This window comes from Cryptomeria japonica, chromosome 10, assembly GCF_030272615.1.
Source record: "Cryptomeria japonica chromosome 10, Sugi_1.0, whole genome shotgun sequence".
NCBI classification, from domain to species: Eukaryota; Viridiplantae; Streptophyta; class Pinopsida; order Cupressales; family Cupressaceae; genus Cryptomeria; species Cryptomeria japonica.
The window spans coordinates 418,762,066-418,786,291 of record NC_081414.1 but is presented as its reverse complement, the minus strand read 5'-3'; the positions used below and the strand labels follow the sequence as shown (position 1 = coordinate 418,786,291).

The following is a 24,226-nucleotide window of genomic DNA, read 5'->3' as shown; positions in this document are numbered from 1 at the left end:
ACTTTTGCACATCCGGAACATTGACCAAGTGAAATTGACTCAAAAAGTCCCAACCTAAGAGGATATCGGTTTTTATATCATCATTTGGCCAAAAGGAGCAAAGACAACTAAGATCCCCTAGGTTTACAAGAATGTCACAGGCTTTTTCTTTTACAGTTTTCATGACTCCAAGCCCCTTAATTAAGATCTTTTGCGGTTTCCAATATATAGAAGGCAAGACACGACTCTTAGCAATGCTGATTTTTGACCCTGTATCTATAAGAGCAGAGAACCTTTGACTCAAGCCTTCTATTTTGACATGAATTATTGGCTTCTTTGGGATATCATGACACAAAGAAGGATTTGGATCAGATTGAATATATGCATGACTTGAAGTAAACTGATGGCATGATGCAAAACACAAATTAGACTGATTTTCATCTTATGGTCTACAAGAACTTTCATTAGGATCAGCTTGTACTAGAGATCCAGATTTTAGGAATTTTGGAAGTGCAATATTGTTGCCTTCTTGCTCTATCAATTGTTGTTTCCATTCTTCATTTTGTCTTGTCACTTTTTCATATTTAGCAATATTGAATGTCAACTGAAGACCAAGATTCTTGAACTTATCAACAAATTTTTAGGAAACCAATCTATTTCTGCACAAAAACTGATACTATTGAAGAATTCATTTCTTTTCACAGCAATCGGCAAAATCATGAAATTTCTCCCCTTAATCTATTTATCCAAGATTTACCAAAACATTCTAACTGGCATGTATGATGAGAAATTCTGGTATTTTATTTCTTCCCCTTTTGTTATGCTAATATTAACTGGAATCTCTTCAATATCTCTAAACTGAATATTTTCTTTGTTTCTAGCTAAGATCTTGATATTCATTTTGATCTTCTTGTGTTTTGATTTGCTATTACTTTTAGAGAAGATTTTCTTGTAAGCAGCTTCTTTGAATGGTCTATGATAAATGCAAAGTCTCTTCTTTCCATTTTCCTTCTTTACTACAAGTACTGAAAATTCTTTGAAGAATTTGTCTTGACTAGAATCTTTACCATCTTTGTGTCCCGTAGATTTTCCTCCATTATGATTCTTATCAATAGAAATTGAAGAAGGACGTGTAATCCTTTCAAAGCAATTCTGAGAGAAAAGAGTTTGACCATTGTTTTCTTCAGGTTGAATTAATTCTTCACAAATATTATGACTTGTTTCTGCATTTTGATGATCCTATTGTCCTTGAATCATTTCCTCTCTATTCTGCTGAAAAGATGTACATACCTTTGAAGAAATATGTATTTCTTTGCATTCAATTCTAGAAAAATCTTTCTTTTCTATATTTTTGAAGTCATCAATACATTGGTCCATTATTCTTTCTTTGTTTTCAAAAACCTTTCATTACTCGGACCATCTTCTTCAAGAACTTCTTTTTCCGTATCTATAGAAGATTCCTTGTAGACATCTTTTTCTTGGTAAAAACTTTGCTTAGCATGAAAATATCTTTCATCATCATCACAAATTCTTTAGAATGATCTTCATCACGGTCTACTTCTTTAGCCTCATCTAAAAACATTTCTTTGCCAAAAATCTCTTCATTCGATTCATTATTAGTTTGTGAAGAAGTTGCATCATTATGCTCAAAAGATATACTTTGACTGCAAAGAGATGCTAGATTAGAAACTTCTTGCTTTATATAGCTTTTTTCAGACAATCTTCTTATCTTTGAAGAATCAACTAGTATCTTTCTATCCTTATCTTTGGATTTCTCGTGATCCATTTGAATGGATTTTTTTTTCCTTAACTTATCCAGAATCTTTTTAGCATTAGAGATTTCATCTTCATTTTGTAACTTCTTTTGCTGCAAAAGATTAGCTCTAGAATCCCTTATTTTCATTACCCATGTTTCTATTTCCTTTTCAATTTTATTTCTTTCATTGTTGAGGCTTTCTATCTTTTGCAAATACCTTTCTTTATTAATTCTTCTATCTAGTAAACTTTCTACATTTCTATAAGGTTTTCTACTCTTCACTTTATCAATCTCCCCTTCAATTGCTTCAAGATTTCCTTTCAAATCTTCTACATACTTTTCTATTCTAGCAATCTTTGTATCTAGACCTTGGACTTGCAAGTTTAACTCAAGCTGTCTAGCATCCTTTTGCATACAAGCTTTAATTTCATTCCTTAAATATGATAGCATATTCCTTGAGATTTTAGAGCATCCATTCTCATCAACAAACAATTCATTATCAGCAATGTTATGTCCCGACATGGATCTTGAACTAGAAGCATTCATACCTCTGTATGTTGTCATTTTGAGCAAATATTACTGAGAAAAGCTTTAGATCTTACTCAAAATTTTGGTTCTCATTCATTGCTACAATTTCCCATCTTATGGCTGCCCTTTACAACACCTCCCTGGCTTCAACAACGGGTCTTACTTTTGCGGGGTCCACAACTACTTGCAAGACTTACCCTCAATGTTTCAGACTTTACACTCTCTCAACAAGCTTTGAACAAAATAACAAACAACACATAGCACAAATACTCTATTCAGGAGTCTTACAAAAGGAACATAACATAAGAAGATAATACTCATATTCTCCTTAGTGAGCATGGATGATTACATGGCTTTGATACCAACAACAATATGACACAATATGCTCTGATACCAACAACAACTATAACACAATATGCTCTGATACCAATCTACTGTGGAATAACAACAATGTAAGCTAGAGCCAATACTACATCAAAGCTTGATTATAATATATAGACTTGATAACCTATGCAAGTTAGTTTCTCATAATCTCCAGATCGCATGGAAGCGCAAGGGTAGAGGATGCTTCCAACTTGCTCCTAAGAGACTCTTCACACTAGACTCTTAATACTAGACTTTGCTTCATACAACACAAGATCTGACTCTAACACTCGATGCCCCAAATGAGCTCACAAGGCCTCTATTTATAGTAGTTGGAGACCAAGGGGTAGATGGATTTGATTGGTAGGTGTGAGTGGTAGGTTTTGAATTACTGGTGGGTGTAGGTGGTAGATGGAGGAACTGGTAGATGTGAGTAGTAGATAAGAAAAGTAGATGAAAAAGTAGGAGGAACTTTTGGAAGGTAGTGAAAGTGGAGTGGTACTATGGAATTTTGTACTTTGAGATTTGCAAGCTCATGTAGGCCCCTTACCATTTATTTAATAATTTCTAAAACTCTTCTATAGACTCACTATTTACTAATTTATTTACTATCACTTTAATATACCTAAAAAGTGAGAACGGTCCACTTAACATTCGTAAGTGGCTATACGGATCTTGCTTTTTACACAGGTTTTGCATCTTGTTGTCAGATCTTCACATGGCTGACATCATGGCTTTTTTAGCAGGGTTGCATCCTATTGTCAGATCTTAACTTGGCCGACTTCACGGCACAGACAAACCCTTGTGCTAGTTATAACATAAAATTCTTAAGTTTAATATATATTTCAGTAGATTGCAAGGAGGAATATTGCACCAAATGGTCGACAATGTCAATCCTTGCTTTATTACAAGCCTAATTATATACAAACTAATTATTTACAATTCCTTGATCTCCTAACCATTATCCCAATCCAGAATGCGCCATCTACCAATATCCGGTATAAGCAAGAGACCACTGATACTATCTGGATTGTCAAACTCCATAATATATCTGCAGTGATAATTATGCTTTAATTTCTTGATAGCTGGTTGTCCATCAAGTGAGTACCATTCTCCCATTATTTTGGCATCTGAATGTTCAATATGCCATTCTAGCTGACTACTAGTGAAATGCACACACAGATTGAGAATATTTAACAAAGTATTTTTCTTAGTGTTAGCCTTAAAAGGTGTTAGCTTAGATAATAGTATTTTGGAAGGACAAAATATTTAAAAGGTTTGGCAGACTATATGGAAAATGTCTTTTAATTCTCTACATCGAAGAATGATGTGAGCATTTTTATACTGTCTTACCAAATGCTTTAACACAGCCAGTTGTCCTTTTGTGAAGAATGGAGATAGAACATGAATTTGCTTTGATTCTGGGATTGTCTGGATATCTCCCCATCCATCATTTTGAAATACAGGAGTGGGATTATGGAAGAAATATTTTTCTAAAATATTTCTCTGGCATTCTTTTGGAAGCTCTTTGATTCTTTGTATGACTGAAGCTTGTGGATCCTCAGTCTCTGTATCAAGTCTTTCAATTACATGGACATCTCTGCATCCAACCTTTCAATCATATGAACAAAATTTATTCTATGAGGAGGATGGATAAATTTCATCTCCTTATTGCTCATGATTACATTGACCAAGTGATCCTTCCATCTCTTATCTGTTATTGCACGTACCTCAGAGATAAATCTCATATATCCATTATCCAGTGTTACTATTCTGTCTAGGAAGAGATTAAGGCTTTGCACACTGATGTCCTTTTCCTCTTGCATGTGAGAAAGGATCCGTGGAACCATCTGATTAAACTCACTCTTCCAGTCATTAAAGTCCTTAATATGTGTATCTCGATCAACAATTGATGGAATGGTCCAATGCTTTAACATGTGGAATGAGTCAATCTTAGCCTTCACCTTGGGTTCTTCTGCAGAGATATACTTGAGTTCTTCAACAATAGTTTTTACCATTTTTTCTATTGCCTTGATGGCAAGAGGAGCATCTGGATCTCTTTGCAACACTTTACACAGTGTAATCAGAGTATGGTGCACTGGATGCCACCTTTTGAATAATGATTCTAACATAGGTTCATTCTACTTAAATATTTCCAGTGCCTTCAACAGTGATTCATAGCTTTTGTGCACATCTTCTAACTTGTCGATAATGTATTTTACTCTATGTGTTAACACCTTTTCAAATACAAAGAGAATTTGTTGTGACATTTTCTGCTAGGTGTCTTCATTCAGCTTTCTCAATTCTTCAATCTCCTTTTCATATTTTCTTTTCTCTTCAGTCCACCTTTTGTTATCAATAGTGTCACAAGTTGGCTCCGACACTGCATACTTGTGAAGGACAAGTGCCTTACTTTGACTAGCCTCTCCACCTTTCAGTTGATCTTTCAATCGAACATTCTCAATATACAATTTATTAATCTCCTCATTCATAGAAACCTGAATTTTTTCACACTCAATTAATTTTTGCTGCATATTCTTTACAGCATCCCTAGTGAACATAGCTGAATGCATTGCCATGGTGGCAGCCTCCAAGGGAGAGGTATCTTTGAGTGTCTTTAGTATTGCAGTCCCTTTGGTTTCTTTGAGCATGTCAACTAGTTTTGGCTTATCAGTGCTTTAGAATCTTACACATGCGACCAAAGTCTCTGTCCGGGGGTTGTACCCTGTTCCACTTACCCCTTGCTCTGAGTCAAACTCTGCCACTAGCATAGGGTTTGATGCTTGACCTGATCCAATAAGAACATGTGCTTCACTGTCATCCCTGAAATGATTAACATATTGCTCTTCAGCACCATAACTCTAGCCTCATCCGGGGTGACATCTATGTCATTAAACCTCAATTCCTTGAAAGCTTTCATAGCAATTTCATCATGCTGAGACTCATCAACACCCATCATATTCATCTGCTTCTTTTCCCCAAATTCTTTCATCTTCATCTTAATCCATAAGTCCTTGAATTTGGGTGTCTCAATAAACTCATCATCTTCTATGAATCTCAGAGATGTAGCGATCCTCTCATCCTCATGATCTTTTGGCAATGCCTCTCCCTCAGTCCATGTGCCTCCTCTTCATATCTTGGGGGTGATCCTTGGGGTTGATCAACTCCCTCATCATCTTTCAGAGCCTTCAAAGCACTAATGGCATCATCTATATCACTTGCCCCTTCAATATCATCATATGGCACCAAGGGCACAAAACCATCTTTCTTCCATCTTTTTGGTGGGACCGAACTGGGTGAAGATTTTTGAATAGATACAACATTAGGAGTATCACAAATCACAACCCCTTTGGGTTTCTTCATAGGTAATTTTGCCTTTTTGGGTGAAGTATCACCTGTTAATGCATGGTAGCTTCGGTAAGATAAATGATTGAATGAGAGATAAATGGAGTCTCTCATTCAATCATTTATCCTATCGATAAACCATCAAGAAAACTTCAAGCTATTTCATTTGATAATCCTTCCTCATTTATATATTAAATATACTTGGTCGATCAATATCGATAATCATATTATAGCATGGCATATCGGTGATCACCGATGGCTATCGGGTTAACCATGTATCGCGATTTACATTGGATTTGTTCCCAGTGATAAACAAATAATGATTATCGAGTTGCTTTCGGGTGGCAAAGTATGCACCGCTTGACTATATAACCTTTAGTTAGTGATCGATGTCGGTTAACTTAGACACCGATTCACATCGGTTAATATGCCACGCAAACATCGTTTGGCATACATCGTGAATACCGATTGGCATACACACTAAGTTACGTGGACCCCGATTAGTATCGGGCTGGTAATTAAAGAAACACCGGTTGATAATATATATCAAAGGGTGCGATCAAGTAGTGTCTTGATCGGTCATGTCCATAAGACATGACCGGTCAAGGCACTGCTTGATCCTCCCCTCTTGCATATATATATCATTTGATATTTGTGAAGAGGATATTGAAATCAATAAATATTCTTCTCACCTGCCAAACAAAGAAGATAGTCAGAATTATAATAGAGATAGATAATACATAGATATAGAGAATACAAATTAGAATACATCTTGCATATTGAATTGAAAATTGAACAACATTTACATCACCACTAACTGATTTCCCATACAATCTTTCAAAGTTATTTATATACTTATCAATCCTTTTGAGGATATCAGGTTCTTTAGTAAAAAATCCAGGGAAACTTGGATCTCTTTCTTTTCTCTTCCTCCAATTGTATTAAAATATTCCATTTTCTTTTTCTTTGAAAAATCTCATCAAAAGTTACACAATTTCTGATCACATCCTCATCCAACAACACTTCATGAGAAACTCCTAAACTAGTAAATATTTTTCTTTTGACAAAGTTAATGTGGCCCTTAGGGTCACATAACCTCTCCTGTGTGATGTCCCCATCCAAATGCTAAATCTCTAAAACTAAACAGCTAAAAGAAAGCTCCTTCTATTATAAATGATAAGTCATTACAAGCCACGGCCATCTTAAAGACAATAAGACAATTGTCTTATTTGTAATAAGGACAAAGATTATTAGAAAACCAGTGAAATAAAAAGAGATTAAATATATTTGTTACACATCTATTACACATACAGGGAAAGCAGTGACTAAAGAAAAGAAAAGAAACAGTAATTTATGAACGACATATCCTAAGACAGCAAATCATTAACTTAGCGACTTCATCACTCCAAATACAGCGATTCCTTGTAAGACATTGTGCTAGCGACTCTATAAGAAACAACAATTAATCGCAAGGAGTTTAGAAGTGATTCTTAGAAGCATCGATAAGATAGAAAATTAGAGCAGACACTTACGAGGAGATTCTACAAGACAATCATAGCCTCCGAAGCATAATTAATGGTCCCTATATCTCATGATACCTATTCGTGTCTACCACATGGAGGAAGAAAGACAAAAGTTCGTGCTTGTTCCTATTTCCGACAAGAGGAAGAAATACGATCTGCTAGAACCTAATACCAATGCAGTTGTTAAAGATTAAAGACCAACTTGAATCACTATAACAATGAAGTGTTAAAAAATAAACTACGATAATGATAAATATATGCCATCGATTTCCATCTAAATGATGATATCGATCATGGTTAAGGGAATAGAATAATCATCGGCACATTGAAGGGATACGATTTGTGTGAAGAGTCACGATTAGGAAGAGACGCGCTCCTTGATAGCCAAGCAATGCGACCATTCTATCATGCAAGCTACATAAGGGAGGACATCTTAGATTTTCGGCGGGGGGGATCATTGGGTCAAAATACTTACTGTAATATAAATCAGATTTAACACCAACAGAGATTAGGAATAATATGGTGGAAATATTTGATCATTACAATATCGTCTAAGAGTTCCAGAAAATTGAGAAGATCATTTCGTAGCTTACTCCAGGCTGCCATTAGACTTATGTGTAAATACATTCCTATTTGCTGATGCTGATTATTGTACATAGATCTCAGACAGCTCAGTTGAGTGCAAGCAGATAAGACATCATCTTTACAAACTGTTACAGTTTATAGAATTAGCAAATCAGACGTTACAGATGCATGTCATGATTGCAAGGAACCTTTAGACATCGTATCCATAACTGTAGTTTCAAGCTTAGAGGTCAAGGATCCAAGATAGTAGCCTATTGCTCAAAGTAAGATTCATATTTGCAATCGTACTACTGCCAGTAATACATATCAGTTGCATATTTTATTGTTTATATCAGACATAACAGTTATATTAGAATAATATCTTTCTCTGTGTTATTAATGATCATTTAAGTTGTTTCTAATTTCGCCTCTAGTTAACGATTGTTTCTTTTAGAAACATCGTCTTTGTAACTCTATTTAAAGGAGCTTTGTCTCCTTGATTAATTGAACAACATCGATTCTTTGAAATCCATATGCTTTTGCATCTGTATTATGGTATTAGAGCAGAAAGAAAAATTTTGTTTTTCTAAAAAATTTTCAAATGAAATTTTTCATCACTGAAAAATCAAATCTAGGGCTTGTGATTTTTTCAGAATTCGAAATTCAATTTTTTTTTTCTCTAAAGGGTTTTCTTTCAGGCGGTTTTTTCTACTGTTCATGTTTTTTGTGGCGGATTTTTTTTTAACTAGACCTTCGTCCCGTGACGCCATTAATCCTCTGCGCATGACGCGATTTTTTCCACCTGCAAATTTTTTTTCTGCCATTTTTTGGACGGAAATCTGTATTTTCGATTAGGGTTTTTACCCTTCAAATCAAGTCGAATTTTTTTTCTGATTGCAGATTCTTGGTGGGTTTTTTGAGAGCTCAATTGGGTTGTTTTCAGAACTTTGTGGGTGCATCGTTTTCCATGCCTCAAATTTCGTGCCAACGGGTTTCAATTGTGATTTCAGATTCTTTCTGGGTTTTTCGCAAGAATTTTTGGGTTGTCTTCGGATTTTTTTGGGTCAGCCGTAAAATTTTCTCGAAATCTGTGCTAGTCATACTTCATCTGTTTTTTGAAGTCCGTATCTGTACTGCCTCTATTTTTTGTATTGGAATTTGTGCCCGGACTTGTCTCAGTGCATGGAACCTCGTACCTTAGGTTTTGTGCACTCAACATCTTCTCAGTACCTTGTTTTTCATGCCTCGAAAAGCGTGAAGATGGCTTATGGGCATCGATGTTTGTTTCGGTTTTTAATATTTTTTTTACTTGAAAAAAAATTCTGATGGGTTTTAATATTTTTTTCCCTTAAAAAGTGTTTGGTTTTTATATATTTTTTGTCCCTGTAAAAAAAAAATCATGGGAAGGTTTATGATTTTTTCCTCAAAAATTGTACTTTGCTGCAGTCTGTTTTTAGTCGCACCTGGAGGAGTTGTGCGAACATCTGCACTTGTCTCTTGTTTGCAGTCTATTTTCGGGCATCTTGCTCATCTGCAATAGTTTGGACGGTTTGCTGATTTTTTCCTCAAAATCGTGACAACTATTCTTGGTGTGTCTCTAGTTACAGGGAGGAATAGTTCTCCAACATTAGGTTGAACGGTTGGTGTTGTTTTGGGTATCTCCAGAAGTTCTGCAGTTTCTGGGAGGGTTGGTGGCAGACTCATCTCAAGTGGCAGAGTTAGTGGCAGGATCTTGTCTTCTGTTGCAGCGTTTTTTGAGAAGAAGGGGGCAACCTTCTCTGTTATTTCTCTTGGTAGTTAGAACGATGACCATTAAGGGAGGGTATTAGAATAATATCTTTCTCTTTGTGTTATTAATGGTCATTTAAGTTGTTTCTAATCTCGCCTCTAGTTAACGATTGTTTCTTTTAGAAACATCGTCTTTGTAACTCTATTTAAAGGAGCTTTGTCTCCTTGATTAATTGAACAACACCGATTTAAAGTAAGATTCATATTTGCAATCGTACTACTGCCAGTAATACATATCAGTTGCATATTTTATTGTTTATATCAGACATAACAGTTAGGCATATCTTCCATTATTGGATCTATGCATAAGTGCTTGATAAAGTAAGAAGAAGAATCTAGGAAATTTTCCCAACTTTCCAAGTGAGCCAATTAAGGGACATTACATCTTGGCCCAATTTCAAAAAATAATTTGTTTTCAAATATCCTTGCAATTCTTCGAGGACATCTGATCCAATAGAAAATCCAGCATACCTAGCAACATGGGGTAAAAAGGTCCCCTTCTTCTGTCTCTCCATCACATCCTTTTCCATCCTTATCATTTGCCACATAAGCTCTAGGAATGCAATTCTATTAGATACAAGTAATGGTAATTGATGAGGAGCCTGTGGACATCCATAAACCTTGATCAAGGTGTACTCGGCCATGTAGAACCAATCACCAAAATTGTGTGTCCTACTTTAGATTTCTTGGCAAAAGGCCTTATCATTTCCATAATTTTAGGTGACAATCTGTCAACAAGGCGATTAAAAGAACGCATAACTGAAACTGTAAACACATCATGAAAAGTTTTGTAATCATTGTTTTTGCATCTCTTATCCCACATATAACACCATAGTTGAACAGGCATTCGGTTTCCCATGTTATCCACAATTCCCAATTTCAATTTCTTTTGCAATGGTTGCCTATTTTGATATAAAATCAAATGACATAACAATGAGTAATGTCGGAAGTCACAGGATCCCTTCTTCTCTTTCAGTGCAACAAACTGCTCATGAATCCTTCTTTCAACCTCTAGGGCAAAATCAAATTCAAGGTTCAATTCTGATTTTGTATTCTCATAGCCATTTACATTAAAGCAACTGGCATTCTGTCTTTTGCATCCTCTCCCAATATCGGGCATAGGGCAAAATATGTCCTTTGAAAATAAACTTGAAACTCGTCCACGATGAATGGCTCATTCCCTATAATTTCCATAGTTCTGTTATTGAAATCTCTTTTGCGGTATAGTGGGAGATCATCCTTCCTGTATGTTCTCCTTAACCTGACATAATCTTATTCAAGTTTTACCAATTCAAGTTTGGTTATGGCATGCTTATTTAACATAAAACAATCAACAATAGTAGAATTAGTTACTACTAACAAGGGTTTTCCACTAGGCATTCTCACATTTCTAGTGACAGGATGATAATGCTCTGCCAACACTTGACTCAACTTGACATCCACAAACACGTTCGGCACAATCAATTTTGCCAAGTCCAAATCCCATGGGTTTGACACTGGGACCTCCCCATTTCTTTTATCATAAAAGTACCAGAATAAATTCCACCCGGCCATGGGAATTAGGGCATCTCTACAACCTTGTAGACTATCTCAAATTTTTTTACTAAACCCCGTGTCCTCTGATTGTGGCAATATATCCACCATGGATTTCTACAGTGGCCTTTTCTTTTCCTTAGGGTTTGAGGATTTACCCTTTTGCTTAGAGCTTTCTGCCTTTTGAGGCATTGCCACTTATTCTAGTTCAACTCAAATTCAACTAGGCTACTTTCCAAATTCACCAGCAATTTACAAAGCTTGGAGAAAATGCAGTTTTTGTTAATGAGAATTCGCGGGTGTTTAGGACCTTCCGTCATCATCGTAGAGCTCCAATTATCAACTCCTCAGACGCAAAATGAATTTCACAAGTAAGAATTCTGAATTTAATGGGTGTTTGTTTTTGTCATTTCAGCATTTACTTCATTCGTGCCAACAGATCACCGTATAAATCTTAAAATTTCACCACCCTTTTCGAAACACACGGCTTGTTGAGACATGGACCAGCTAGGACTCGAACCTAGGACCTTCCATACGCTGCTGGAGTGCTCTACCATTGAGCTACTGGCCCCTCTTGGACCAGTCCATCGTTGGTCCGGGTGTGGCTTATTTCCAACACCAACACCCCCCCTTAAGCCACACCTCTCGTGTGCTTGGGACTCCTAGCCTGGACCTGGCTCTGATACCATGTTGAGACATGGACCAGCTAGGACTCGAACCTAGGACCTTCCATACGCTGCTGGAGTGCTCTACCACTGAGCTACTAGCCCCTCTTGGACCAGTCCATTGTCGGTCCGGGTGTGGCTTATTTCCAACACCAACACGGCTATGATGTGCTTACGTCATCCTTAATTAGCCATTTTTTGCCTTTTCCTTTTATCGCCTTATCGCAAACTTACCTCAAACGCTTCTTTTAATCTTTGCGGGAATGCGGTAATTAATTGCCTTACCGCAAGGTCACCTTAGGTCTTGTTTGCACCTCCTGCGGTACTGCGGTATCAATATTCTACTTACTGCTCTACCTCAACATTACTCCTTTCCCACTATTAGTATCTTGCGGTTTAGCGGTAATTTGGTTTACTATTGCTCAACCGCAAAGTTCATGAACACACAACATACTACTTTTGTGGGAACGCGGTAATGTTTATACTACTCCCGCTCATTACCGCTGACCCATGAAAGGATAGAGAAATGGGTAACAAAGGTTTGCGGGAGTGCGGTATACTATGTTAACACCTTTTTGGTTACCACTATCCCACAGTCTCTTAGCAACTCTCAAATATGACACCTGTAGGACTGCGGTAACTAGGAATGAGGCAACATTAGGCTAGTTGGACATGGCTAAAAGAGGATTATGAAATTCACAGAACATAGAAATAGAAAACTTGAGTCATGAAAGATTTACAAAGGTGTATCGGGCAAGGATTTAGACTCAAAATTTATGTTTTCTCAAATATTTTTGAGGCTCCTAACGTGTCCTACGACTAATCAGATGTTTTTAAGGTCCAAAAGGGCCCAGCTGAGTAGGATTAGACCCAATTTCTATTCCTGCATGCTGATTTTGTGTCCATGCTTTTCATGCTACAAACACAATCCTTGAATTTTGGATTGTTAACTCTGTTTTTGTATTTTTTAATACAAATCAATATGCTTCTTTTTTGTGTAAAATATTTCAGTTGAATTATGCTTCAATATTTAGTGCATAACTTATGATTATTCTTATATTTGGACATCTTGCAGTTAAATTCTTGTGGAATGAAATGATCAGTTCTAGTTTTGAAAATGTTTATAAATTCTAAAATGATTTTTCAATTTTCCATGAGTTTTCTAAATCTTGATGTCAGGTCTGATCTGATTGTGATCAACTTGATTTACTAGTCTTGCAAAGTCCAAATAGAGTTCAAGTTTGGAAAATATGCACTCTATCAATTCTATCTTCCATGCATGTGCTTTTATGTGTCCTGACCATGTCAAAACCCATGTAGACAACAACACTTACCATGCTTGAAGCTGCACATAAATGTACATTCAGCACACTAATAAAATATAGCATAACTTTCATTCCCTACCCCATGGATGATGAGAAGTTCAATACAATGGGCAGTAACTATTACGCAATGTCACAGAGGCGTTTGTGTCAAAGATACAATGGTGCAACACCAGCTACTAGGCACTTGCTACTGTGACTAGCAGAGCATTATACCTGACTTTGATGCAAATTTTCCTTGTTTCTCCATATTCCATTTCCAGACACTGGTGTTTGGCGATGAAAGTATTTATAAACTCCAGACTGCAAGAGGTCAGATTTCTGTTTTATGTTTGTTGTACTGAGTTTTCAGATAACCATCAATTTTCAGACTTATTATTGCTGAAACTGAGAAATCAGAAGTTGTCTTAGAAATCTGTTTTTGCTTCTTATTCAAATTGCATGACTGCTTTCTCTGATATGAGTCAACAAATTAAGCATAAAGACTATTCCAAACATACAGCAAACTGTTTGACTAAATTACAGTGAGTGGCAAAGGGGCAAAAGCCTTCAGTAGCAACAGGGTTAGGATCTCACACCACTTTGGCTGGCTATGTTCATGAATATACCGAAGTGAACTCTTTGTGAACTGTGGCCTTTTTAATTTTTTTTTACGTTTCTTTTTCTGTTTATTCCTTTAAATCTATTTTTCTTGGTAGAGAACATCATGCTTTAGACAAAGAAGGTTTCAAAGGCGGAGCTGATTGTGGGATAGATAGTAGGGCCCTTATAGAGCCTATTCACAAAATATAAGGAGACCAATAAAAAAATGGTTGCTATCCATTTTCTTGGATGACCACCTAGAGATGCTTTGTGTGTTTATTTAATTATTTTGCCACCTCTCAAGCATATAGGGAGCTTAGTACACGGGCAACTAAATGTGATTGATACATATTACCCACAAATGGAAATTTGCATTTGATCTCACTCTTGATTATGGTTGTGTTGTGACGTATTCACACATCGCCCCATTGCAAATGGGGACCCCTACGTTTTTGCTTTCTGAGGTTTGCTTTCTAGGTCTTTTAGGGTTTTGTTTGTTAGCCTTTGCATTTTGAGTGTCGTCAGGGGGATCGCTGAGATGGCAGGCTCTGCTTGAGCCAAGGTGAGTCAGTAGGTGCTCCAGGTTAGGGTTTCTTTGAAAGTCTCCCTTATGCCTAGTTTTGCTCTTGTTGCTAATCGTGTCAGGAGGTCAATGCAGCTTGCTGAGTGAATATCATCTTTGAAGGTCTGAGTTAGGTCAAATTGGTTAGTGATGATTGATGAGTAGTTGACCTATCTGTCCTTTGGAGATGCCTTGGACAAGACTAGACTTGGTGATTTGAAGAAAAGGTCAAGAAGTTTGAGCAAAGCTCAAATTTCGCTCTTGACCCTTCTAAAGGGTCTAGAGCGAAATCCTCATTTGACCCTCAAATTTGGGCCTAAGGCATTGAAAATAAAGATTTTGGAGCCAAGTGGATGGCAAATGGACTTGAATGTGGCGAGAGGAGGGTGAGTTTGATCAATTTTAAAGATGGATTGGATGAAGAGGTAGGAAATCAAGCAAAACTAGAATTTTGCTCCTGACCCTTCCAAAGGGTCCAAGCGAAATTCTTAGAAGAGACCTTTTTCCTCTTTGTTTGCACCGAAAGTCTTGTTCCTTGGACATGGTGGGGGTAAATGATGTGTCGTTGCCTTTTGAAGTGATAGAATGTGAAAGAGTGAAAGATTTTTGACCAAGACAAGAATTTCGCTCCTGACCCTTCCAAAGGGTCTAGAGCGAAATTCATATTTCCTCTATTTTGCTCTTTAACTTGACCAAGTTTGGAACTTGTAAGGCATGGTTTGGAGGACTTGGATGCATATTTGCCTTGGAGAGGAGGTTTGAGGCAATGAAATGATGGAAATCAACCTGGAAGGAGAATTTCGCTCCTGACCCTTCCAAAGGGTCTAGAGTGAAATCCTCAATTTGACCTTCTTTTTTGCCTTAAGCCCTAGGTTGACCTTTTCTTGAGCTAGTTTGATGGTGGATTGCCTTGATTATGGTGAAAGGAGCTTGAAATTGATCAAGTTTGAGGGAGAATTGGATGAATGAAGTGGAAAATCAACCAAGAATGAGGATTTCGCTCCTGACCCTTCCAAAGGGTCCAGAGCGAAAATCCCCATAGCTCTCATTTTCTTCCTTGTTTTGGCCAAGTTTTTGGTTTCTAAGGCATGTTGGAAGGTGGATTGATATGTTCTTGCCTTGGGAAGTGATTGAAAGCATTAAAAGGTGAAGATTTTGCCTCGAATATGAATTTCGCTCCTGACCCTTCCAAAGGTTCCAGAGTGAAATTCTTCATAAACCTCATTTAATTCCTTGCTTAGGCTACAAACCTTGTTCCTTGGGCGAAGAGTGATGTATTTTTGCCTTGCAAAGAAGATTGGAGCTGAAAAGATGAAGAGTTAAGCCTAGAATGTGGATTTCGCTCTTGACCCTTCCAAAGGGTCCAGAGCAAAATTCCCCAAAACCTCCCTTTTTTCTCAATTTTGTGCCAAGCCAAGTGTGGGTCAGGGTGAATTAGGATTGGAGATGTCCTTAAGCATGGCTTTGAGTTGCTAGTGATCACCAAATGTGAAGGATTTTGGCCTAGAAGGAGAATTTCGCTCCTGACCCTTCCAAAGGGTCCAGAGCGAAATTCTTAAGAACACCTATTTCCCTTTCAAAACAAGTCAAGTTCTTGGTTTTTATGGCCTGGGAAGGAATAGATTGACATGTCCTTGCCCTTTTGAGGTGAATTGAAGTGGAAAAATGATGAAATAAGCTCAAGAAGGTAAATTTCGCTCCTGACCCTTCCAAAGGGTCCAGAGCGAAATTCCTAAAATCCACCTTTTCCTTTCATTTTTGTGTCAAGCTAAGTGAGGATCAAGGTAGATTGAGCTTGGAAGGACCCCTAGGCATGCCTTGGAATGGATTGTGGCCACCAATGACCAAGATTTTGAGCTAGGACAAGGATTTCGCTCCTGACCCTTCCAAAGGGTCCAGGGCGAAATCCTAAATAGGTCCTATCCCTGGCCATGATTTTGAGCGAAATTATCCTTTCTAGCCATTTTGAGGGTCAAGCAAGTGTTGCATGTATAGGAGAGGGATGCAAAGGTGAGAGTCAAGGTAGAACAAAGTGAGAAGAATGGAGCTAAGAGAAAACAAGCAAAGAATGAATTTCGCCCCTGACCCTTCCAAAGGGTCCAGAGCGAAATTCCTCAAACCACCTATTTTATCCTTGTGTGAAGCCAAAACATTGATTCCTATGGCGCGGTTGAAGGTGGAGTGATGTATTTTTGCCTTGTAAGATGAATTGAAGTGAAGGAAATGAAGGATCAAGTCTAAAACTTGAATTTCGCTCATGACCCTTCCAAAGGGTCTAGAGTGAAATTCTCAAAATATCCTTTTTCTTCCAAATTTGTGTTAAGACAAGCGTTGATGAAGGTGAATTAGACTTAAAGATGGCCATAGGCATGTATTTGAATAGGTTATGAGTCCAAAAAATAACGATTTTGAGCTAAAGAATGAATTTCGCTCCTGACCCTTCCAAAGGGTCCAGAGCGAAATTCTCAATTTCACCTAATTTGCTCATGATGAAGGTCAAGTTGTGAATTCCTAAGCCTTGGTGGAGAGAAGGCTAGCATGTGCTTGTCTTGGGAGGCATTTTGGAGTGGTGAAATGATGGAATTTGAGCTTAATCAAGAATTTCGCTCCTGACCCTTCCAAAGGGTCCAGAGCAAAATCCTTAAAACCTCTATTTTTTCCCCAATTTTGCATCAAACCTAGTGTTGATTGAGATTAGAAACATCTCTAGGCATGCATTTGAACAAGTTGTGGTCACAAAATGTGAAGATTTTGTCCTAGAATGCAAATTTCGCTCTTGACCCTTCCAAAGGGTCTAGAGAGAAATTCCTTATAGGTCTTGTCCTTGGCCTAGGTCCAAAGCAAAATCCTCTTTTTGGTCTTTTTGGGGGTCAAATCAATGATGTCTTCAGGAGAAAACGATTCAAGGGTCAAAGTGAAGTGCAAGGCTAAAGGAATGTGATTTGAGCCAAGAATGCAAATTTCGCTCCTGACCCTTCCAAAGGGTCCAGAGCGAAATCCTTATAGGGCCTATCCTTAGAGAGGATCTTGAATGGATTTCACTCTAATGCCTTCTTGTTGATGACTTAAGGTAGGAAATGCTATGTTGGAATGAATTTATTATGTGTCCTTAATCACCTTTTGGTTTGTTTTGCAGATGGAAGAAGATCCGGACAAGGACGACCTATTCTAGTCCCATCATTATCAAGGACACTTCAAAGGCATGGAGGAGGACTCAAGGTGCTTCTAAAGCATTGGAAGACTTTCCAATGTTCGAGAAATTCAAAGCTAGCCTCAAGACCTCATTCTACCACATAAAGGAACCACATGATGACAGAGTACCAACACTTAAAGGCGAGGTATGCTATCAGAGAAAGAACACTTGACAGTAAGGAAGCCTCATCAAGCATATGGGAGTCAAGGAGGTACGCTGTTCATCAAAAGCACATCAAGGACGAAGGAAGATCAAGCAAGGCATAGACGTCAGACAAGGTGGCATCCCGATCACTGCTCCTCCAGTCGGATTGGTCCACCTCACCATGTCTAGATTCAATGTACGCGACTCATTGGGGACGACACAAACTTCGGTGTACCTACCCCTGCTTCCTATTGGTCCTCACTCCTTGAATGTAATTTTTTCATTGGTTGAGGTGTTTGTTATAACAAACCCTAATTAGGGTTTTCATCTTGTAATTCTAGCCATTGATTCTAAGTCAATCAGAGCCGTCAATTTGTAAAGGGCTCTCTATATAAAGCCCTGGCTCTTCATTTGTAAAGGTTAATAGTTAGCTAATAGAGAATAGTCAGGAGTTAGCAAGAGAGAGATAGTCAATAATTAGTAGCATTTTAGAGTAGAGTAGAAAGAGAAGGCAAAGATTGTTGCCAAGACATTGTTGCAAAAGACATGTAAACTTCATTGAAGAAATGGTGAATTCTATGTGTCGATTCTACAATTTGCATGGTCTCTATACTTCTCAAATTTAATTTCATGTTATTAGATGAATGGAAGAAATTTGTATGATCAACGGTGAAATTTGTATATCCATACTACTAGCGGTTTGTTGATTGCAAACTTGCCTTGCATAGTCAACTGGAATCATTCAACTTAAGCTTAACTTCAATTATCGCTTCTTCATTGATATGCATCAACTTGCCGGTGTCTATGGTTGTAGCGGTGATCTGAACATCATAAAACTTTCCTTAGAAGATCACACTAACCTTGTGAAGATGATCCTAGCATGTCAAAGAAAGACTTAGTTAAAGTTTCATCAAAGGTCATCCATTGCTCCTACATTCTTAGTGTTAGAATTAGATCCTTCTCCAACCCTTATCCTTTTCCCTTTTTTAAAAATCAAGGATTAGTAAAGACCCACGTTCCAGTGATATCCAAAGTAAATCAGATGCTTAGGTCATCGAATGTAAGTCCCCTTCTGATTCCAGCAAAATCAAATCGTACCGCAAAGAGCTTATCCACACGTAGAGAACGTACATATCAGAACCTTGGAGTTACTCCGACTGATCCTTCGGCGAGATCTTCAGCAGTTGGGAAACTTTGTTCAAAAGAGGATAAGGTACCTTTAGGTATTTTATTCTGTGTTTGGTCGTGTACAAAAGACACATCAACAGGTTGTTGAGGGACTTGTCTTCCGCATCCCACTTATAGCCATGTACGCCAACAATACTTATGTTTATGTAGTATATTATTCCTTGCAATACATCGATCAAATATTTATCTATGCTTTTTTTCGATTTTTTTATTTTTTGGGATTTCTATAGTTGTTGTAGGGTTTTAGGTTTTGTCTTTTTTAATTTTTAATAAAATGTTCTCAAATCTTAATATTTTACATTTAATACAATATTTTTTTGGAAGATGAAGTATTGTCTGGACTCTTGGGGATTACGCCCTTTAATTAAAAGCTTGCAAAAATAAAATTAGGTTCATGCATTAGTCCTAAAAATGGGGGTGTCAAAGAGTAACCACTAAGCTCAATTTTCTCATAGTGGGGGGAACCTATCTCCCAACCAACCTTGCGGGCCTTTCTTTCCCATCTTAATGTGGGACTGCAAAATCATCCTACTCTAGTCATTCATTGCTATGCTTGAAGCATTCTTTTTTTGTTTTCTCCCCACAGTGTTTTACTTTTGGTTGCAAGATTGGGGCACATTATTTTACACAAATTGGTAAATTAACATGTGGCCCAAGAGTGGGACACACTATTATTCTTCAGCCCCATTGTAGGTTTTTCAGCATCATGATGCATCGTTCAAATGTTAGGCTCAAGTACATTTTAATCAATAGCTGAGAACATTAATCGTTATGCATCATTCATAAGCAAATGAAGAATTATAATTTAAGATGTACATCATAACTACTAAAGTAACATTTATAACACAATAATTTAGGAGAGTTAGTATTCATCTCTACAATGAAGCTACTATGTTTTTCCTTGGGTCACAAGACCACAGCATATTGTTTTGCATAAATTGGCTAATCAGCATGCGGCTCAAGAATGGGACATGTTATTCTTCAGCCCCATATACAGGTTTTTCAAAATCATTCACAAGTTTTGATACACTTCTCAAATTTTAGGCCAAGTGCATTTTATCAATAGTTTAGAACATCACTCATTATACATCTTCATAAGCAAAATAAAGAATTATATTAGAAGATGTACATCTCAACTACTATAGTAAAATTTATAATTAGCAGAGTTAATATTCATCTCTACTAAGATAGTTGTATGCTTGACCTCTTTCGTTATAACAATGCTTCAGGTATTAGGTCTCATTCTGGTTCCCATATAAACATTGCAACCAACTAAATCTGGGTGTGTTCTGACTATGGTTGTGTTGACGTGTGTTTTGTACACAATCAAACACAGAATAAAATACCCAAGGGTACCTTATCCTCTCTTGAATAAAGCCTCTGATTGCTGAAGATGTCGCAAAAAAGGATCAATCAAGATGACTCCAAGGTTCTTTGATGTAGGGTCTCTACGAGTGGATAAGCACCAGTGGTCGTTGTGAATGCTGTTTCATCAAGGGGCCTTACATTTCCGTATTATAGGAACAGAATTTCCAAAAACTAACAAGTTCTCAAAAAGGATCAAAAGGTGGGGTTTGCAAGAGATGAATTCTAATCTAATCCTAGGAATGACTCAATGTAGGCTAGACTTGGTAAGATTCTACCAATTTCAGTATTGCCAAGGAATAACAACTCTACTGAAATTGATGCGATCTTCTAAGGTGACTAATGATTTTTCAATTCATCAAGAATCATAGACACTACCATGAAGGTACATGTCAATAGTTCAATAATGGTTGAAGGTTTAAGCAATCCAAATATCTCCAGTTGACCACACAAGGTGTCCTTACAATCAGCAAGAAGCTAGTGGTTTGGAACGTGAATCTCACCAAAGATCAAGCTCAACACTTAGTCCTTCAAATTTAAATACTACTTCGACCAAGAATGATTCAAGAAAGTAAGCAACCATGAAAGTAGCCACAAGAATTGCAATAAAACACCATAACTTCAATATTTTATTGATCTCAAAGCCAAAATAGACAACAATTGCTTAAAATTCTCTCTTCAATGCTCAATCTTGCTACAAAATAACTTCTAACTATCTGACTCTAATATCTATTTCTCCTCTTAATCTCTCATTCTAATCTTACTATCCCAAAAATGAAAATGAGTGAGGGTATATATAGCATCCTCAATTACAATGAACGGCCCAGATCAAAAGAAGATCAACGACTGAGATTCTGACACCTAAACCCTAATTAGGGTTTATTACAAAAAGTTCCCCTTTTATTGAACAATATTAAATGCATAGCCAAATATTTAATTGGCACAAAAATCTAGGAAACATAGACCAATGATAATTAAGGTGCCACATCATCTATAACAACCTCTCTTCTAGAACCTTGTTCCCTTTCCAATGCTCCTTCTTAGCATATGCAATGAATCTGGACACAATTCCTTCAATCTCAGCAATAGGAATCTCGGGAAGATTCCTCATTCGTTCCTCCAAGTGGATAACTTGATCGAAGGCCTTGAGAAGAGCTGCATCCCATCCAGGTTCGAGTTCCTTGATTTTCTCAATCAGGAGCATAGTAGCGAATTTTTGATCCCTTTGCTCATCTGTGATAATATTCTCATCTTTGCAAAAGATGACCTTAACCTTCTCTTCTAACTCTTGAAGATCCACATCTGTCTCATCTTCAATCCTTCTGGCAAGAATAGAACATAACACCTCAAACACCTTGTCCTGAATTGGATGGATGACCTCCTCAACTTGATTGCATTTGGTGCTGATGTCTTTGAAAAGAACTTCCTTCATTTGGAGTAGAGTTGACCACTGGAGTAAATTATGAGCTCCCCCATCCATTATCTTTTCTTGTGCTAGGATCTTCCTTGGTGTTTGCCTGATTACTTGTAGAACAGGAATGATAACACCTCTAGTGTGGGCAAAGGCGGCTACTGTTATCATTAGGTTGTGAATGATCTCAAGGACCTGGATAGCTCGATGGGTGGTCTGCATCATTCTTGTTGCGAACTCAACGGCAACGGTATGGGATTTGTCAATCCAAGAGCTCATAAGCTGAACCAAGCTCTTAACTCTTTCTGCCTCTCCAACTGATTCAAGGGGAAGTGCTTGCACGGGAGACACTGCCGGATCCTGACGTCCCAAAGGCTGATTGAGATGGCTAAAGTAGCCTCTCCAAGCACCTCTCTCTCTCTCAAGCTTTCTATTCTTTTCCATTTCTTCTTTAAGCTTGTCTTTAAGTGCCTCAAATGATTCAGTTGCCTCATCCAATGTCTGCTCGGCGGTGAGTGGACCAAGTTCAAATGTTTCTACATCATACCCCTCTGCAAGGATTTCGCCTTCATATTTGTCCACTGCCGGTGTAGCTATCTGCAACTTCCTGGACCCTGTCTCATCTCTGATCATCTTGGACATCTTAGTGGCCTTCTTCCTTTCTGTTACTCCTTGAGAATTTCCTACAAGGCTCTCTAAGTCCATTACATTATCTTCATCTTCGATCACAATCACCCTTGTTAGCCTCTCCTTCAACCAATCTGGAATGGCGGATCTTGTCTCTCTAACTTGTATCTCTTTAGGCAATGGTTCTTCTTCTCGGAGAGGAGATGTCACTTCATCATTATTCTTGTCTTCATGCAGCTCATTAACTTGAGGAGATTGACTTGATGAACGCTGAGATGCCTGCCCTTCTTCGTGTGTATCATTCTGTACTATTGATTCCATAGATTCCTCAACTTCAGGTACCCTCTTCTCTTGTCCTACATTCTGATTTGTCCTTTTTTCATGTCGAGAAGATGTACCGGATGAGCGATCTCGATTGGCCTCTTGTTTCTTCTTGGAGGGCTCCCTTTTCTCAGGTATTTCTTTCCTCTTCGCACCTCTAGGATGAGGATTGCCTTCACTTGCGCTTCTGGGATGAGGATTGCCTTCATTTGCACTTCTAGGATGAGGATTGCCTTCACTTACGCTTGCTCCTCCTTCTCCCGGCTTTTCCTCCAAAGTAAAAGTTATTGGTACACTCTAATCTCTCAACTTTTGATGTTGTATATCTACCCATTTGCGAGTGTATGACAAAACTGGAGCCATCAAAGCTTTTAAGTCCAAAACCTCAGGCTCGTTCCAATCTATCCTCACTGCTTTGTCTTCTCGGTCATAAGATGATTGGAGATGTCTGCCACTGTCCCGAGCTTGATCAGCCACTTTGTAAACTTTGCATTTCCTGATGAGATCTAAAGGCAATATGGAATGCATCTTCCTTTTTACTTCTAGATCACTTGAGAGATTCATCCAAAAGTCCTCTACCTGACATTCATGCCTGTACTTTCTACCAACTGTCTCCTCTATATACGCATAAGGATCAAAATTCTCCCTCAAAGCAAAGAATGAAAATGAATACAAGGCTAACTCCTTTTCCGCATCATCCAAGGCTAGAGCATTAGGACATACCTCAACTGAATTCCCTAGTATGATAGGCACAAGAATTCCATTTCCATGCCTGTGTCTGAATGCTTTCGCATAAGCCGCCAACTGCCTAGTCACCTCAAGTAGCACTATCCTGTCTGTTGGATATCTTGGCAACATATAGGGAGGTGAAGGACACCCATGAACTCTAATATATGTAAACTTTTGGAATTGGATGAACCAAGCACCATACCTCTTTACAAGCTCTTGTGCATCTTGAGATAACCGATTGTGAATCCTGCCTTGCAATATCCTGGTGATATTCATCGTAAAGGTATCATTGACTAACTTGTAGTCACTTCCTGGTGGGTGATGCAAATGAACATAAGATTCACAAACTCTGACTTCCCCGGGCCCTCTTCCGATCACTCCTCTGTGAGGTAGTCCTGCATATTCAAAACTCTTGATCAAGGCATATATGATGTACGAGCTCATGTGGAAGGACTTGGTAGCCTTCAGTCTTCTTAACTGCACATCCAAGCAATGGCTAATAATTCTAGCCCAATGAATTGTTCCTTTTCCTTGAACAATCACTTGGATGAAGTAGAACATCCACTTCTCAAAATAGAAGGCTTGAGGAGCCCCTGTAACTCGATTGAGCAAAGTTACCAAATCTCTGTACTCCTCCTGGAAGTCGATCCTATGTGGTGTGTTGGGAATCTTGCTCAGGCGAGGACGACTTTTGAGTAACCAATTCTTATTGATGATGCTCAAGCAAGTGTCTGGATC

The 24,226-nt window shown here is 37.9% G+C and overlaps 1 protein-coding gene across 9 annotated transcripts in view; it reads left to right on the top strand.

Annotated features, from left to right (window-relative positions):
- LOC131034107 (small ribosomal subunit protein uS10m) overlaps positions 1–24,226 on the top strand; it is an 85,720-nt gene that overhangs the window by 4,748 nt on the left and 56,746 nt on the right. The window contains exon 3 of one of the 9 annotated variants that reach the window (XM_057965488.2): positions 13,506–13,640. The exons of the other annotated variants lie outside the window; for them this stretch is intronic. Coding sequence (XP_057821471.2) covers positions 13,506–13,549 — 44 coding nt within the window. The 3' untranslated portion in view covers positions 13,550–13,640. Of the gene's footprint in view, positions 1–13,505; positions 13,641–24,226 lie in introns of those variants that run through there. 9 annotated transcript variants of the gene reach the window in all.